The 19,763-nt window shown below is 31.3% G+C and overlaps 2 protein-coding genes across 3 annotated transcripts in view; both read right to left on the bottom strand.

Moving 5' to 3' along the window:
- The window catches only part of LOC111618399 (S-adenosyl-L-methionine-dependent tRNA 4-demethylwyosine synthase-like), a 50,245-nt gene extending 41,696 nt beyond the window's left edge, over positions 1 to 8,549 (bottom strand). For both annotated transcript variants that reach the window (XM_023359920.1, XM_023359919.1), the window contains exons 1-4: positions 8,411 to 8,549; positions 5,831 to 5,952; positions 1,204 to 1,350; positions 973 to 1,074 (exon numbers count right to left, since the gene is read on the bottom strand). In XM_023359920.1, the coding sequence (XP_023215688.1) occupies positions 973 to 1,074; positions 1,204 to 1,350; positions 5,831 to 5,952; positions 8,411 to 8,429 (390 nt within the window). In that variant the 5' untranslated portion in view covers positions 8,430 to 8,549. The remainder of the gene's footprint in view (positions 1 to 972; positions 1,075 to 1,203; positions 1,351 to 5,830; positions 5,953 to 8,410) is intronic.
- Positions 8,550 to 13,565: 5,016 nt separating this feature from the next.
- Positions 13,566 to 19,763, bottom strand: part of LOC111618396 (glutamate [NMDA] receptor subunit 1-like) — a 20,640-nt gene continuing 14,442 nt past the window's right edge. Inside the window, exons 9-10 of the mRNA XM_023359909.1 lie at positions 14,149 to 14,492; positions 13,566 to 14,073 (exon numbers count right to left, since the gene is read on the bottom strand). Coding sequence (XP_023215677.1) covers positions 13,878 to 14,073; positions 14,149 to 14,492 — 540 coding nt within the window. The 3' untranslated portion in view covers positions 13,566 to 13,877. The remainder of the gene's footprint in view (positions 14,074 to 14,148; positions 14,493 to 19,763) is intronic.

Below are 19,763 nucleotides of genomic sequence, written 5' to 3'. Positions count from 1 at the left end.
ATTTCTATTGTTTGAAATTTTAAATGTTATGAATAAAATATATGATGTTTTCATTTTGCAGATTTACTCTTATGAAATATAATATAGTTTAGAGGATTCAGCTTTACATTTTTAATACGGAATACTCCAATTTGAAGTTTTATGCAAGAAAAATAATGCAATAAATTAGCATTTGAAACACCTAACAGATACCTGCTTCAACTTTATTTTTAAAATTGCTACCACATAACTGTATATAGCAGTTAGTTGCTGCTTGTAATCACTATAATACAATAGAAATTGTAATGTCAGGACAAATAGAAGTGATTTTTGCAAGGAAAACTTTAGTCTCAATATTCACCATTATGGCACCTGTGGCCATGATTGGCAAAAACTATGCAACAATTTTAAGCAGTATAAGGGAAACAATACTAAAACACAAAGAAACATGTTTACGTAAAACAACATCACAAGAGAAATGCATTGGAGCAAGATCATGATCATCAAGGCTAATACAGATAAAATATCCTGGACAGTTTATACCCAGAAATCACCCATAAGACCCAGCATATAATATGCTGTTTATTCACTCTCGGTCCCATAATACCCATAGTAATTTTTTCATCAAAGTATCTTCCACACATTCTGAAACATCAGCATATAAAAATTGATTGAGTCTGCACTGCTATGTATCCCTCCAATGATGAATAATACATTTACCATTTTAATTTCCTAATCAAACTACTTTTTTATCTAATTAGAAGCATTTTATCTATTAGAAGAATTTTTATCATCGAGTGCATTGTAACTGACTCGAGACAAAGATGAAACTCATCATTCCCATGTCATACTTAACAAAGAATGCTATGAACTGTCCATAGAAAGTTGCTTTATGTATGAATAAGTAATTTTAGATGAAACATAGGAGAATTTTCAAGAAACTTATCATAATAATAATAATTTGAGTACAATAAATGGAACAAAATAACATACTTCTTCTAAAAAAGAATCGTCGGGATCATAATCTTTCAAATTGATAAGTTCGACTGTCCATCCTTTATCTTGCAAAGTTTCCACTAACTCTTTGGACAATTTCTAAAATTATAGAAGTATTTATAATTATGCAGATAAAAACAAATATTATTATTGTGAATAAAATTCTAATAAACATTATAAAATAAGTCTTAAATAACTGCACACACTGTAAACATAAAATTGTATTACCTTAGCATTTCCTGTTTGCGTTCCATAAAAGACTTTTACATTTTTAATAAAACCACTTGGACGGCAAGTTTTTTGCTGTACATTCCTAGATAAAGTAACGTGAAACGTCTTTTGAATCGGAGAAGGTTTCTCAAATACATTTCTTATCTGTAATATTTAATATAAAGTAATCCGAATTGGAAATTTTATATTTGTTAGTGTTATAAGAATTAATTTTTATAAAGACTAAAGATAATCAATTAATTCAGCAATAGTATAAAAATCTGTGTTCATAAATACAATGAGCTGTCATACGACATGTAGATATGTTGCATATTATTTTTTTAAAAAACCTTTACATCTTTTATAACTATTAGCTTCACGGTTTATATCATTGTACGCATACTAGCTACAATTTTTTCATCACGTTATATAAAAGTTCACTGTATATAGACTGTCTACCTAATGTCCTCAGAATGGAGAGAGTTAAGAAATAAGTATGCAGGGTCTTCCAAAATGAATGCTACCATTAGATTATTATAATTATGTTAATTATTATTTGAGAAGTATGCAATGTACCAATCAATAGAGTAATTGTTTGAGTTTCATCTCCCACATGTATTCAAATGTCTTCTTATCTACTACCTCTAGAAAGCACTGTAAATGAAAATGGCAAGTCCACAACAAAGAAGGCATTTTGTATTCTGTAGTTTGCAAAGTCAGAATCACTTGTCTGTGTGCAACACAAGTAATCTGGAGCTGCAGAATTGTAGCTGCCGTGGGAGGGGTAGATACAATGCTGTAGTAAGTGTAGGAAAAATTTGAGCATTAGTTGGATGTTTGTCATGTGACATGAGGTGCATGCATTGAGAAATTGTAAGAAACAATGTAAAATTTGGTATGGTTTTCCTATGTTTTAATATACATTACAATTTCAATACATAACTGGTTCAAAACACTGTTATTTTCTAGAAATTATCACACCACATACTCCAAGTTGGTTGGCTAGTATTTTTGGAGTCTGTGGATGTGATAATTCCTTGAAAATAATAGTGTTTGAACTAGTTACATATTGAAATTTAAAAAAATAAACAAAAACATATGGATAAATCGCACACTACAATGTTCTCGGATAATATTGATAATTAACAGAATTACAGTAATTTAAAATGGTAGCATTCTTTTTGGATGACTATATTTATGTGGTCTGTCCGAAAAGTATCTGGCCTGTAATACGAAAAATAAAGACATTTATTAAATAAGACAAAAGGAACATTGGAAACCTTAGATCAGCTTCTAGCTCAATATGACTTCTAACTGTAACACTGTGTTGAGTAATAACTATCTATAAAAAACCTTTATATATCAGTGTTGTGTCTGTTACAATATCCACTTACGTTTTTTTAACGTGTAATGGACACAACACTGATATATAAAGGTTTTTTGTGGATAGTTATACAGCTTCTAGCTGTCACATTGTCAGTTAATCCACTCTTCTTGGCTGCCAGGTTATATCAACGTTGCACAAACCATTCTCATTATATTACTTAACAATGGCTGAATTTTTTCCAAACATACCTTGTGTATATATTATCAGAATTGAGGATGTTATCAAAATTTCTCTTAAGAGGGAGCTAAAGTTTTTACACCTGCAAGGTTAAATCACTTTGTTAAACTTTTAGTTAGTTCTCAGACAGTAAAATTTTTAGAATTGGGAAGTACACTAATCATAATTTGTGCAAGTGGATATAAGCATAAAATCCAGAGCAGAGATTCTTCAAATATGTTCATCAAAATTCTTATTCCATCAGCTTCTACAAGCTGATGGAATACTTAAGTACAGTACATTCTAAGTTAAACTTCTCACAACTCAATTTTACTGTTCTGAAAAGTGTTCAATTATCTCAAACATTATTGGAATGATGAAAATGAAAAGTGTGAGATTGAAAGAACAGTTTTCAACCTCTTCCTACTCACAAAGGAGTTTAATTTAAATATTTCTAATGTGGAAATTAATCAAAAAGATAGAATATATTACAAATACTTTTGGCTTTATACACCCTATGTATCAGGAGCTCCCTTCACAAGTGTTTCAATTCAAAGCTTAACTTAAAAAATAAAATTCGAATTACCTCAACTACAACAAAAAACCAACAGACTTCTCAAAGCTATCTGTCTATAGAGCTGAAATATTGCCATAGAAAACTGTATAAATGAAATCCTTATTGGAAAAAAATTGTAAACTTATAAATTGTCATTGTCATTTGTCTGTCTGTCCTTCCTTAATCTCAAGAATGGTGTCACTAGGGTTTCTCATTTCCTGGGATTCCGGGATAAAAGCGAACTGTTTCTTGGGATCCCAGGATAGAATTAATTATTTTTAAGATATACAAAATATCTTGAAATCAAATGATATAATTATTTTTTTGTTTTTTAAAGTAATTTAATATGTTCTGCAACCTCCAAAATCATATTAATAATGTAGTACTTCTTTAGCTCTCTAGTATTCTTGATTTGTCTACCTTGGCAGCTTTAATAGAAACATCAAGCTTATAGCCCAATAATTCAGTAGTTTATTTGTCTTTAATAATCAGATGAATTATGAAGAAAAACTTCATACTTACAGACTTCATACTCGTTTGTATCCTTGCCCAAATTGCACAACCTGGCATTACGCATTATTGCAGGTACTTGGCATGTTAAAAATTAAGATAGTATCAGCACAATTATTCCAGATATTATAGGTTCTGACAAGTAAAGAATTTTCAGAGTCTTGCCACAAACAAATTGATTATTGACAATTTGTGACATGCCATAACAAGGAAAAATTTTAAAAACTAATAAGCAAGCTTAAAATTAATAAATACAAATGTATTTTAACAGTTTATGGGTTAATTATACTTTCTATTTGCAAAATTTCCTCAACCTTAACACAAAATAAGAAAAAAGTGAATTTTTAAGAAATTGCGGGATTTCCTGGAATGAGCAGAATTTCCCGGGATAAAAAAACAACCGGGATCCCATTTGAGAAAGTTGAGACCAGATAAAAAGCTCGGGCAGAAAGCCCTGATTAAGTATATACGAACTTTCAGTCAAAGTCACACGATTTCAATTCAAAAATTTTCTCCAGAACAGAGTTACTTAGATGATTGGCACGACTGTTGTTATCAGGAAAAGTATGATATACAGGGATGATCCTACTATTTGGAGATGGAGAGCATATATTTTGAATTAATTAAATAAAAAATATTATAAAAAATTGCAGTCTGGCACTACGATGACATCACAATAATTTTTGCTCATATATTTTTCAGTTTTAAACATTAAATTTTGGTGCACGAATGCTAACTCTCGATCCTTGGTTGTGAACACTGGCATAAATGCAATAAAAGAAAACTTACAATTTAAAAATCAATACATTTTACAGATCCTACTATTTGGAGATGGAGAGCATATATTTTGAATTAATTAAATAAAAAATATTATAAAAAATTGCAGTCTGGCACTACGATGACATCACAATAATTTTTGCTCATATATTTTTCAGTTTTAAACATTAAACATAACTAAAAAATAAATATTCTCAATGCAGAATATACATCACCAAATTGAAACTCTTATATAAAAACTTAGATTACCTGATATACAGAATGATAAATCCTTTCTTATTAGATTTAAGTCCATTGCAATAAATTAAATTCTGTTTTTAACTAACTCAATTAAATAATTCTTAATAGTTCTTGGGAGTAAAAAAATTTATTTTCTTCAGATCAACACTATGAATCCAAACATCATTTAAATAATTAACCAGATACAAGTCTTTTTCAACTTATAAAGACAAAATTAAAATTATTGTAAAATAAACTGTTAATAAAATGTATTGATTTTTAAATTGTAAGTTTTCTTTTATTGCATTTATGCCAGTGTTCACAACCAAGGATCGAGAGTTAGCATTCGTGCACCAAAAATAAAGTTAATAGTAACATCTAGCACCAATCCTTGGTGTGAATACGACCAATGAGAGCAAATTAAATTACTAGTAAAATTCTTAAAGTGACAAAGTTTTCCATAAGTAAAACTCTCCATACATCTAATCGAGTACTAATGTTTAAGTATGTTTTATAATGCAAAATATGATTAAATTTTAAAAAATTGTGTTTATAGTCTCTAAAATTCATTTTTGTTGATAACTGTAACCCAGTGATTCTCAACCTTACTGAAGCCGCAGGAAATGATGCATATAATTTTTAATATGTGGAACATTAGCATCGATATATTCAAAAATCAACAAGCGATTCCACGTTCACTATTCTCACAAAGCAATAAACTGTATTGTGTTGAATGAAACAGAAATATGGTACAAATAAAGTAATATGTTATAGTACTTTGGAGGAAACTATCAAGAAAAATTTAAACTTAATTTTCTTTGTGGAACACTCGAGGCAAGTTAGTAAAACACAGGTCAAGAACCTCTGCCGTAATGAAATAAAAATACCACTATGCTTTTTACTGCACTCTTATTAAAAAGATTATTTCCAAAACCATACTATTATTTAAAAAATTCTATTTACTAATTCGGGAAATTCATTATATTTTCTTGTCAAAATATTCTGCATCTTTCATTTTTCAAAATTATTATTTTACATACCTTTATTAAAAATGCCTTTAGCCTGCTTCTGGCAAAATACCATACTACAATTAAACATCCGACCGCAACAGTTAATGTAACGACGCCGACCGAATTCTCTAAGCCGCCCATCCATGACGGAGCTGAAATATTTACACAAAAAACTGTATAAACAAAGCCATTATATACTTTTAATTCTAAATATTACACATAATTAACAAATGAAAAATTCTTGACGGACAAAATATGTCATCGTATCAAAACTTGTAAAAATTTAGAACTTATTGGAATGACATTACCCGATATACAGCATCATAATAATTAAAGAGCAGGTGTTCAAAGCACACTGTAGAAAAAACTATTGGGAAAATTTCAATCAAATTTAGGGTACATACAGTCATGAATATGTGATTTAGATTTTTGGAAAAAATTTTGTTATAAAATTCTGCTGTTAAAGCAAAATTTAATGTGCATATTATGTAAGTTTTCTAATGAATTTTGGAGTTAAAAACAAAGTGCAATAATTTTTATTTCAATTACAAAAATTCACTGTCAAGTATTTTAAATTATTTGGAACTTTTGCACGCTGACTTATAGCAATATGGTAATTGTGAAATTCTCCAAACCCAGAGCATAACCCATGTCAATTATTATTGTTATCCGGTGAACAAAATCGGTCCTTTTCGTAATACACAAAGGTCAACTAAACTTCCAAAGACCAGATATTTTTCATCAGCTTGTAGAAGCACCATGGAAAAATGTTATAGTTTAGAAGCTTAATATGTTAATTATATTGTTTCTTACAATAACAATATTATCATTTAACTTGCAATATAACCATCTAACAGGCTCTACAGGTTTAATTATAGGTGATTTGGCCCATCTGAACAATTGCTCATCGCCAACATAGAGAAATTTGAGTGTTTCTATATATATTACAAATGGGAAATTGATAAAATATTTAATTTATAAAAGTTTATTTGTGCCAATTCTCATATGTTTTATTCAGAAACATACCTTATATGTTTTCAGAAATTTTTAAATAGTAATTTAACATGACCAAAAATTTTAACCCAGAAGTGTATACAGAGATTGAGACATAAAACAATCTCTAGCCTAACCTCTGTCGCATTGAGAGAGAGATTAGGTTAATCAGAGAAGTAGACAAGTTGGTTCTAAAACAACCAAACTTCATTTTCCAAATACTATCGATATATGGCAAGATACAATTGACCAATGCTAAAGGGTGCCACCACAATAGTAAATATATGTTTATACCAGGAAATCTTGATAATTGTAACCTCGAAAGCCTTTAAAGCGGGATAAAGATTTAAAGTAGTTACGTATAGTACACATAAATGTACTCTGCAGGGATAACTAGTTCCAAATGCCTAGCTATGTTGGAACTTTCTCCACAACACTACCTTCTTCACTACACTTCTTCACAACAACACTTAATTCTGAAGAAATAAACAAATAACACAAAATTCCAACTATAAACAATGAAAACTACTTCAAATGTTTAACCTATTTCATAGGAATGACAGCAGAAAAAATTATTTGTTTCGTGCATTTGACAAAGAAGTGATTTTTAAGAAATAGTTCTTAAGACGTTAAGCGAGTTAATAAAATTACAGCGTAATTAGAAAATTGAAGCAATGTATTTAATATCCGTCGAAGACCATCATAAAGACGTACTTTTATCTAAATTCCTTAAATTTCCAATTTGAACAATTTCGACAGAAAAAATTCTACGGGTATTAGAAACGGATAAAAACGCATTCATTTTGCCAATACCTAATATATTTATTTCTAATAATGATACAGAAAGACCATTTTTCAATCTCTGAAGTCTGGTAAGTCAAAGCTTAACAACAGACGACAATTTAATTTGGATATCATAAAGAAGTTCTCACTTTTATCTTACAATAAAGAAGTTATCAGAGACTGGTGTAACGACTCGACCGTCAACATAAGATCACGTTCAAAATGTGGAAAAATTAAAATCTATTCGACAAGGGAAGAGTATACAACAGGAACAGCCAAACCTCGCAAGAAAATAGGCCACATATCAGAAATATGCAAGAGCCCGATACTATATCGGAACAATTTATATATAACCGACACACCCTATAGATATTAGGGACGGGGTCCAATAACGGTAGTCTCGATAAGGGTTTAGAAGAGCCCCGAGCCAAACTCCGTCCACCGTGGATATAGCTTATAATTACTAGCAGTCACTATAGCGTTCGGAGTTTCAGTAGTGACCGGTTGCTCTATTGAAGCTTAGTAAAAAATAATAACAAAGTCTCAAACATTTTTGCAGTTGCTTATCTACTTTCAAGTTACTTTAATAAAACAACCTGTTAAAGAAACTTGCTCTTTCTTATTAAAGAAATTGTAATAATTACAAGCAGTATCCAAAGTTCATTTAAAAATCATTACACTTTTACTAGCCACGAGGGCTTTAATTAACAAACCATTACACAGAAACTATTTCTTACCGACACTAATTTACATCAATATCTTTGAAAAAATGCAACGTTTAATCTCAAACAACAAGATATTTTTTAACGAAACAAAATGAATGATAAGATTTACCCGAATGAAAAATATTCATTTCCAGCTTAAGTATGTAAAAAACGAATTTCTTGTTTATATTTACAGGTCACGACTCATCAAACTCGTGTTCATCTTCCCACGTGCGAATCTAACCGAGTGAAATCGACATAACGATAAGTTCTTGAAGTGTTGCCAGATAAATTTTTTCTTTTATTCGCCAAATTAAAATTCGACTTATTTAGTTTAAAACTGTTTTTATAATTAATTTCATTATTAAATTTTTAAAAATAAGTTTAATTAAAAATCTAATATCGATGTGTTATTAAAATCAACAATTTAAATTACATTAATTCAAATATCAATATCTATTTCGGAGCAACTTGGCTGTAGCTTTTTTACTCTCAATCTTTTACTCTCCCCCGTGGACGTCACGCCAAAAGGGCCTTTTTATCATGCCCGTCGCGGATTCAGCCAGGCCCACACGAAGTCGGTCAGGTAGTCGACAACAAGGCGGTGGTCACGTGAGAGAAACTGAAGACGTTGCGCAGCCATATTACCGGAGGCAGTTGCATTAGTTTGACTTTTACTTTCCAGGCGTTATGTGTACATAACAATAGAAAGAATTGGAATCATATCAAATTTGATATTCCGAGTTTTTTTCGAATCTCCGCGTTTTTAGACTTTCCGAACTCAAAAATTAAAAATAGGACGGAAAATATTTTGTCCGTGCGCGTGTGTGTTGGCATCTATTTAGTTTAATATCTCAAAATGGGGTAATCATTAAGAAATAGCTCTTTCCACAAAGAATGCGGCATATATTATAAGAAAAATCACTCTGTCAAATTGGATTTTCGCCTGCCTTAAAATATGCTTCGCGTCATTATCTGTTCTGGCAATGTTTCAGTGATTAGTTTGTTCAACAAATGCTTTACGAATTTAAAAAGTTTTTTCATCTGTTAAGGATCTTACATCATTTAAAATGTATTTTCTATGCGCATTACGTGAAATATCTTATAAGGAAAAATATGATTTTTCATAAAAATGTAGTCCCCGTAATGAGACACGTAAACTCGAAGACCCGAAACAAGTGCTAACAATAGAATTGTATTATTCATCTAACAATTAAGATGGACACACAAAGTCAAATTTATAGGTAAAGCTAAATTTCCGAAATTTGGCAGACAATTGGTGAATGCGGATAGATGACTGATCCTTTTATTTATTGTGTATCTATCAACATTGCATATATAGCATACCGTAAAATGGAAAATTGAATCAGTTGGTCAGTTGTAATAACGATCATTTACGCCCACAAATTTACTGACTGACGTCAAAGTACTGGGCTTGAGTTTGTGGAAATGCCTACAGTATACCCCAAAACCATCACATTGAAATGAACTGAATAGCATGGTGCCTAAGGATCATTTCTTTGCAAAAGGTGAATTTGAACTGTTTGAACTATTCCGTGAACAAAATTGATCTTTGTATCAACATGTTTTTCTAGTAAAACTATCAATTAAATGCGATTCTCTCATTTCCGAGCATTTCTTATTTATTTATTGGAAATCTTGCAAATTGATATTGAAATATTATTATTGTATATTATAAATATAATAACATTTCGATCATATTATTAATTAAATTATAAATATATAAAGCGAAAAGTTTTGTTATTTTGCTTGTTTTCTGGAGGTAATCTCAGAATCTACTGAACTTATTTTTAAAATCCTTTTGCTCTCGGAAAGCTTATTTTGTCCAGATAAACATATACTATTTTCCATTAACACAGGCTATATGCTATTTTCGTATTAAAAAAGAAAATACAGTTGACCCTTTATAACACTGTAGATAATTCCGTTTTGTATGAATTCTATGTTCTACGGGTCACTTAGATTTTACAAATACGTATGCCGGGTCACTTAGATTTTACAAATACGTATGCCGGCTCACGTATTTGTAAAATCTAAGTGACTCGTACAACATGGAATTTATATAAAACGGAATTATCAACAGTGTTATAGGAGGTCTACTGTATACGAAAAGATGTTTTTACCGTGGCATTTGTCTCGCACGTGGTATTATCCTCGTTTTGTAGACTGTTCAAGCAAGGTCTATAAACTCGAGGCCAGGACACGATAGAATGATACATCGCGACAGTCGCGTTATTGATTCGTTGTTGAAGTGTATACGAGTGTTTGGAAATTCAGTAAATTTGGCTATCCGTTTTTTCCATTCAAAATTAACTGGATTTCTAATTATCTATGGTGTTCGGCATCGAATTGTAAAAACTCGTTAGCAAATATGTAAGATCATTCCATTTTCTCGCTGTTAAAACCAGGAGAGGTGAATGGCTTCAACATTGCGAAGAGATAAGAGGAAACACGGAAACTGAGAATTCCAGGCAGTATGAGTTAACTGGCTAAAATAACGTTGAAAATATAAATTTACGAAGTGTTTACAATATGTTTCGTAATATAACGTGACTGCATCTTTTAGATAAATTTTAAGGAGTAACAATTCGAATTGCGGATAGGAGAAAATTGTTTATGTAGATACACAAAAGTAAATATGTAAATTATTGTGCACATTTGTATATATGTCATCCTTTTGTTTTAAATTATGTTTTTAATTATTATATTTGGTCACTTAAATATGTGCGTAAAACTTTTCCATAAACAGTAATGTTCGTCTTAAACTGAAGAGTGAAACACGGTGTATTTGCTTCACAGTTTGTAAAAAAATCTATTCATGTAGAAATGTCCAAAATCATGACTAAAAATGTGTATCATCTTAATTATCTTCTTCAGGGAAAATGCTCACAAAAATGATAAATAGAATGAAAAACTGTATGTAGTAAATTTGCTAGTATTCTATTTGCTAGTAGTTGTGTATATACTTTGCTTTCAGCAGACTCAACAGTTGTAACTGTGCAAATCGGTATCTGTTCCGTAGCAATCCGAACGGTGAGTGACATGTGCGTTGAAAAAAAATGCCTCATTGGTCAGTTTCAGGTTGCGATTGTTAATGAAAACACGCTGACAAATGTGACGTCAAAACACCAAATATGTTCCGAAAAAGCGCTACTATATCAGCAGAAAAAAAATGCTCAACAGCTCCGGAACTGTTGAGTCTGTTCAACGCAGCCATTGTCAAGGCCGCACAAAATTCTTATAGTAATACTCACACGTTAATTACATCTCTAAGGAACGAATTTACTTTCCTTAGATGAAACTAGACTTTTGTACGTAGGGCTGTATACTTAGTATTTTTATGCGATCGTTGTTTTACTATTAATCTTACCGTACTATTATTTAAAAGTAAGGATTAACCTTATGAAATATCTACTTATATAAATTGAGTTCTGTAGGTTACGGTTCTTTAGGTTTCAAACGCAGACACTCACTTTTTCTTTTGATTTCATCCCCAAAAATTGTCAAATCCGTTCACCGATTTGCACTAAATTTTGCATAGTTACTCTCTGCCACTCTACCAGAAACATACCCTATCTTATAACGAGAACTCAAACATTTCCTGAGTTTCTGGCTATCGCTGGACATTCTTTTTTAGTATTACGTAATAAATCTGTATACCATTTCAGAAATATTAATTATATTTTTAAAATATATTACAAATATATAAAAATCAAGCGCCTTTTTAGGTGAAATTACATTTTATTTGACAGGATTAGGTAATATACAAAGCGTAAACACAACAATACACGAAAATTACCACTTTTCGATATAATTTCAATGCCTAACTGTAGCATTAGAGAAGTTAAGAAAGTTAAAGATTTCAGCGAGAAACACGAAAACCAGACAATAAAACACAAGCATTTTTCGCTGATAACGAGTTGATAGTATTTTCAATGTGTCAACTGTTTATCGGAAATACACCATTCCATTAAAATGAATACTTATGCAATAACATATAATTAATAACGCATTGTATATTGTTGCCCGTTTTTCTAATTGATACGATTGTTTATAATATTCATGTCGGTGAAAAAATAATTGCGATTTTCAACCATTAACTTTAAAACAGTATGTATCAGCTTACAATAAAGTTTATTGAGATAAGAATCATTAGATTAGATCCACACATATTTTGACAACAAGAAACTAGTCTATTTATTCAGTAGCATAAAATTCGAAAGTCTTGAAACTAATAAATTTTTAAATTAAAGATGTTTTGGGCTGCTGCTTGATTGTTGAAAACCTTGTTCTGCAGGAAATTGTCATCGTGCTTGAAAAGTGATAGGCCTAATAAGCTAGAGAAAGGTGTGGTGAGTATGCTGGGTGCTCTACAGTTTCATAGCCTAGTTCATTCAATTTCTGCAGAGTCATCTGTGAGAAGTGGTTGGGCATAGTCATGGAAAAAATTACTCGTTTTTGATTATATCAATGTCGAACGTAAACATTTCATGTTTTGGGGCATGTTTTCGATTTCTTGACAATACTTCTCTGCTCTGATATTTTTGCAATGATTCAAGAAATCGTAGTGGACAATTTCACTCGACGACCACCGAGGCGACTATAAGCTTCTATTGGTTCAGCTTTAATTTGGTGAAGTTCTTTGGTGGTTCATGTCGGCTCAACCACTGTATCCATCAGTTGTCACAGAGAATCCATTTCTCGTCAAATGTCACAATGCAATCAGAAAGAGGATCGATTTTGTTGATAAAAGAAGCATAGAACAGTTTTATTAACGGCGAATTTTTTTAATATTCGTTCAGCTCACGTGGCACCCATTAGTCGAGCTTTTTTGATTTTCCTATTTGATGCAAATGTCTAAATACTGTTGAATGGTTAACGTTTAGTTCTTTTGCAAACTGTAGAAACATTTTGAAGAATTTTGCTTCAGCAATGGCTCTTAATTTGTCGTCATCAATCGTTGAAAGACGTTAATGACCTTCCTGATCTTCAAAGTTTTCTTCTTCATAACGAAATATTTGGAACCAATGTTGAGCTGTACTGTATATTTTCTAATTATCCCGGAGGAAAATGCTTGGTTGATACAGTATGTAGTTTCTACTGCATTATGTCCCATGTTGAATTCATACAAGAAAATCGCTCGGATTTCCGTTTTTCCCATTATTTTATTTTACAGTATAAAATAAACAAGAATAAACATGAATGCAAAACCATGCGAAATCCTATGACATCTGATATAGACCAGAAGTATCAGTTTATTTTTTTGCGCAATATACCGAAGTGATATGAATTATACATAAATATATATTAATTATAGACTATTATTTTGTTAGAACACAAATGTAAACCGATAGCAAAATGATTGGTTTACCCACAACATAAAAATTACATTGCTTTGTTAATCTCCAAGAAAAGAAATTATCCCTAATTATACTCATATTCTATGGACATGCAGAATTCAAAAAGGTATACTAATATTTGCAACTATCGGAAATTTTCTAATTCTACGTTAATGAAATCTTAAGATCTTTACGTTTTAAGCAACAAATAGTAAGAAACAACGTAAACCATTAATATTACATTCTGAATTTGAACAGTTTGCCCAGTATTACTTCCGCAAGAAAACACCCAAACGCTAGACTATTTCCAATCAATAGAATCGCGAATGCCCCATACATGTGTTCCATAGAAAGTGGCTTTGTAACTTCATCAGAAGTTATACGCTGGGAATCTGATATACGCATGATTCCACTTTCGGTTAGTCTTCGACAGCTAAAAACGTGATAATTAAATATAAATAATTCGAAAGAAGTCATGAGAATAATGATTACTAAATTCTCCACTTACGTCCGATCCAATTTTTTCTTATGTGGAAATCCTTTTCTCACAGGAAGTCCGTAATTCATGGTGAAAAGTATGTCTTCGGATGTTACGTACTTCGATTCGAATGCCTTGGAAAAAGCTACTTCGAAACGTTTTGATGCGATTATTGCAACTCGATCGTTTTTAAACATATTTGTGAACATCTTTACGTAATCTACTTCCACGTGATGAGCCGAGAGGAGTTTCGTACTTTTAAATTTTTTCATAATATGCTCGACAAGCGTAACGTTCGCTACGATTTCTGGATATTTCTTTGCATATTTGGTACATTCCTCCAAGAAAAGTTCTGAGTGTTTGATTTTTGTTTCCTGCAAGAAAGAAAAAAAATTATTTTATATTCACAGAAGAAAAAAAATGTAAAATAATATTAAAGTGAAAAATTTTATTGTAACGCAAATCGTAAGAATTCCGTAGAAATGGGATAAAAATAACATTCAGATAAAAGTAAGGTTTAAATAATATTAAGAACCTGAAGATCATCTGACCTATTTTACCCACATTTAAAAAAGAATTCTTTAGAATTTACTTTAATTATTTACCGGTTTTAGAAATTATTTAGTTAGAAAAAGTCATTAAAATTTCTTTCACTTTCGAAGATGGTAAAAGCAGAAAAGACGACTTTCTTCTGTGTGTCAAGATAATTGACTTCACCAAGGGAAATGATCTTATCTCACAGGTTTATGATCTATCTTGTGGGCGTATCTCGTCCTTCACATCTCATCGCGTGGGGTGTCGTATTGACTCTCGATTGAAGGAGATGCGAGGATAAAAAGAGTAAACATCTCATTATTCCAGGATTTCATAAGTTCTGTAAAGGCTCTCTTTGAGGTCTTTTCAAGTTCTCTCTCATGACAGTCCTTCTCTGCTTTTTTCTAAGTTTTGCCTTGTGTTGCTCTAGTCTCCAAGATTTCCAGTCCTCTCGAAACTCCACTAATAAGTCAATGAGCAAAGAATTATATTATAGAAGTATAGTATTATGCACAAAAGTTCTGTACACTCTGTTTCTTAACCATTATACAGATATAGGTGTAATTATTTTGCTTATCTACATATATAATCGAGATGGTTTGATGACGATGATAATAATAATAATAAGCGCACAGCCCAAACAGTTAGGAGTTGAAAGTTGAAATTTGGTTCACAGTTAGGGTAAGAAAGGGTTTTCGAAATTCCACCCACGGGCGAGAGGGAGAAGATTAAGGCTTACCCTGAAAAACTCGGCTTCTATTGTACTACCGTGTTTCCCCGAAAATAAGACAGTGTCTTATATTAATTTTTGTTCTGAAAAATGCGCTAGGTCTTATTTTCAGGGAATGTCTTATTTTATCCAGGAAGAAGAATTCACATTTTTTATTGAACAAAAAAATTCCCAAGTGGAACTTAGACGAGAGTGACGTATATCCGGTATGTCGAACTGTCGCCTTTTTATAGCGTCAACATCCGATTCGATGACCAATTAGTGCTTACTGAACCGTAGCACTATGCAAATGTCATATGGCGTGATTCCCGGACGACCAATTAGCCATCACTAGCCGTAACGTTATGCAAATCTGTGATTCCCAAGCCATAGTCTTATGCAAATCATGCCGTGTGGCGTAATTGTCTGCTGACCAATCAGTGGCTGTACTTTTAAAAAGCCAACGGCCACTTTCAACCATCTGTCGATGACCGTTATGACTAAAAAAAAATTTCGCTAGGTCTTACTTTCAGGGGGAGGTCTTATATTTCGCAATTCAGCAAAACCTGTGCTAGGTCTTATTTTCTGCGGATGTCTTATTTTCGGGGAAACACGGTATTTTAGCCCTCCGTAAGTCGCTAGGAATGGGGCCCTTACTTGAGTCGCATGGGTCTTACAGACCCAGTGTTTTTAATATGAAATAATTCAATTTTATCTATCGCGTAAAGAAACTACAGTTTCTTAGTTGGATTCTGCGCTTTGTTTTCTATCTAGTGATATAAATTACTTGCGTATTGACAAAATGAATTTATTAATATTTATTTTTATGTAATTCGATACGAAAAACGCAAAAAAATAAACATATCAAATTTCAACTCGCTGTAATTTATCTCCTGTTTCACCGATTGCCATCGGGTTTGTTTGTAAGTGGGGAAGAAATATGACACTTTCAAGCGAAGTGAGTAGAACTTTTGCACTACTGCGAGAAAATTTGTCAACCGACCCCGCGTTACCCCCTACCGCGAAAGTCAATAAACGTTAATTGTTTTATGACTCTATTTTCAACACTTCTTTTCTGAGTTGTAAATCGACTAATTGACAAAGATTTTACTTCATTTTACTCATAAGAATGTTGTCTTTATAATTTAATAGATAGTTTTGTATGATTTTTAGACATAAATTTTATTTTTAATTTTTTATCTGATATAGTCGTGTGTTAGGCTTAACTCGATCACCTATTTTCAAAAATTGACATCGTTCAAAATATTATAGAATCCATCAAAATTATTTGCTTATAGTTTAGTTATAAATGTTTTCTGTGCATGAAAAGAAGCGATCGAAAAAATAATGGGTGGACCATCAAAAATTCGGCAATTTACGACATGCTCTCGATTCTGAAATTTGTTTTCTTCATAATATAAAATTTTTACAAAATAATACTTAAAAAATACATCCATGTCAATACCTGAATGTTATAAAAATGCAATTATCAAAAATTTTGTAATTTTCACAATTTGTATTGTCATAATTTATTTTTGTTTTTTTCTGTCGCGCGTTGCGTATTGCGCGACAACAAAGTCGTAACGCGATTAAACGCAGCGATTTCATTTATAATTACTTAAAATGTAGTTTACGTTCTTGTTTTAGTTTTGTTTTGTTGTTTAGCGATGGAAAATAAATAGATAATAATTGCAGATAACAATTTAAAGTATTTTTATCAGATTAATTTAGATTATTTGATTTTACAATAATGATAGCTATGCGATATGATTGTCGCATAGTTGTAATTTTTCACTTTATATCTAATTAGCTCTCATAATGTTTAGGGGCTAATTAGCTAACATATAGTTCTTTTATTTCGTTTGATCGAGTAAGCATCTTCTCAGAATTGTCTTGTGGGAAATTGACTGCGATAAGAATTAGCCTTTCACTTAAATCAATGTCAGAATGTAAATAAAAGTTAGTTAATCGCCATTTTCATCGTTTTCAGCTCTAATTTCGCTACTTTTCATTTTAATTGACGTTATTTAAACAAATGTTTGTTTTGTCAGGAACATTCAGGAGTAAAATTACCAGAATTACGGCTCTAAAATGAAGAAGATAGCTATTTGTAAGGTTTGCTTACATTCTGACTTTAATCACGTTGATTGGTTCTTCGCGGGAAAATCCAGACCAGATGGTTCTGAAGAAACCTCTCATTCGTTGAACTTAAATCAGTCATAATATAAATTACCAATTACAGTGTAATAGGCGTAGAAACAAAAATTTTAAAGCCAATTAACAGCAATAACATCTTCCATAGACTTACTATAGAGAGTTGGAGTTTCCCGGGAATATTTATTGCTAGACAGTTTTGAGAACATGCTTACTCGTATATACATTGTGAAACAATATTTAATTAACAATTTATAGCTCAAAACGCGAATAAAACAAGCGAATTTACAGCGATTGTTTACATTTGATTTCCAAGATCATTGCCGAAAGGGGGGAGATATTTCCCGGCAATTTATAGCTAGACTGTTTTCACAAGTTTCCCATTGGTTAGTAAATGTAAAAAAATGCCAACTTGCATCGTCTAATATACGAAGAATCATCATAAGTAATATATAAAAATTATATGATAAAAATAGAATAATAATTAAAATGATTAAAAGTTAATTAGACATTAATTTTGAAAACAATATTATAACAAAAAAAACAAAAATATAAATATATAAATAAATAACGATATTATAAAGTATAATAGACACCGCGCGACAACTTCAGCGCGATAAAGTTATTGCGACACTCGCTATCGGCAACGGCGACAAATTAATTGACGTTTTTTTACCCCCTCCGTGAGTCGCATGGGTCTGTCATACCCATGCGACTCGTAAAGCATTTTTTTTCTAAAAAATGAGCGTTGCTATGCAAAAAATTTTAACAGCATGTTAATCTAATTAAAAAGTTTGAGGAATATTAATTTTTTCAAATTTTTCAAAAAATATTTAATAGTAAAAAATTTTGACTGAAAATCGCGTCGGGTCTGTCAGACCCATGCGACTAACAGAAGGTTAGATGCGGGTTTCTGCGTTTTTGCGAAAAATCGAACATATTTTTAGACCCATGTAAAACTTTTCTACTTAGGCTTTAAACGGAAACCTAATTCTTGCATTCTGTAAAAACGGGTAAAATTGGCTATAATGCAATAATCTTAATCTTCGTCATCGTTACTTTTTGCTCGAGCAATGCCGGGATTATCTGCTAGTTAATCAATAAATCGTTTTTTTTTTGTTTTAATCTGGTTTCGAACTTAATTTATTTAATGCCGACTCATCACCCTGCACATTCGAACGTATATGTATAAATACATTTAATCGCGAGTTAAGACGCGTTAAATTCTTACTGGTGTCAAGAACTGACGTGAAATCGGAAATTTAACGATTTCTCTGTCATCATTTTTGCCACCTCAGACTTCGTGAGCGGATTTTCCGAACCTGATCTCACATCGGGTGTTAGGAAGTGGGGAAAGATGCTATCTCTACACCGTGAGTTCTCACAAATACAAGAGTAGTACTACAAATACAAGAGTAGTATGTGTCAAACCACTACTACTACGAGAGTAGTAGTGGTTTGACACATACTGATCACAAAATTAATTTTTTAAGAGAAATCTTAATCACAAATTTTAATTAAATTAATTTTCTGATCACAAATCTTAATTAATTTTATTTTAACAATAAGTTTAATATATTCCGTTTAATTATTAAATTTTTCGATATTATTCTTATTAAACGAAATTCTTATATATTTTTAAATTATTATTGGAAATTAACTGTTTTCAATTCATTTTTAAATATCCTGTTATTCAAGGTACAGTCTAAAAATATTATTATATATACGAATTTCGTTTTTGTATTCGTTTTTTACTTAATATGCATGGGGCTTCTAATTCTTTGGCCAGTGAGTGTATAAGTAATGAAGCACGTGTCAAAATGAACTCAGATGTGTGACATTGCATTTATATATACACAAGAAATCAGTAAATGTTAAAATTTATTTACAATTAATGTTTCAAGAGTATTTTTTGAATGTATGATCTAAATGGGTCATACATTCCAGGTGCCGACTCTCCACTCACATATGTGAAGCCAGAGAATTCACCCTAATTAGAAAATTTTAAATAAATTCGAAAAGTCAACGGTAATATCATTATATACTATACTATATAGTGGTTAATGAACAGTTTTGTTTCGTTAAGACTTTTTATAATCGATCTTAAATTTCATATACACTTCATGAGATGTGTAATCTGCCAGTTTTATTTAGTGTCGAGATAATTTGACAGTACAAACGTTCTGTGAGAATCTATTATACTTACAATAAATACAGACAAATAAACCACCAAATAATTTTTAAATAA

The sequence above is a fragment of the Centruroides sculpturatus genome, unplaced genomic scaffold, assembly GCF_000671375.1.
Source record: "Centruroides sculpturatus isolate CEXI.00-Female unplaced genomic scaffold, Cexi_2.0 scaffold10, whole genome shotgun sequence".
Lineage (NCBI taxonomy): Eukaryota > Metazoa > Arthropoda > Arachnida > Scorpiones > Buthidae > Centruroides > Centruroides sculpturatus.
This window is presented reverse-complemented; position numbering and strand designations above follow the sequence as displayed.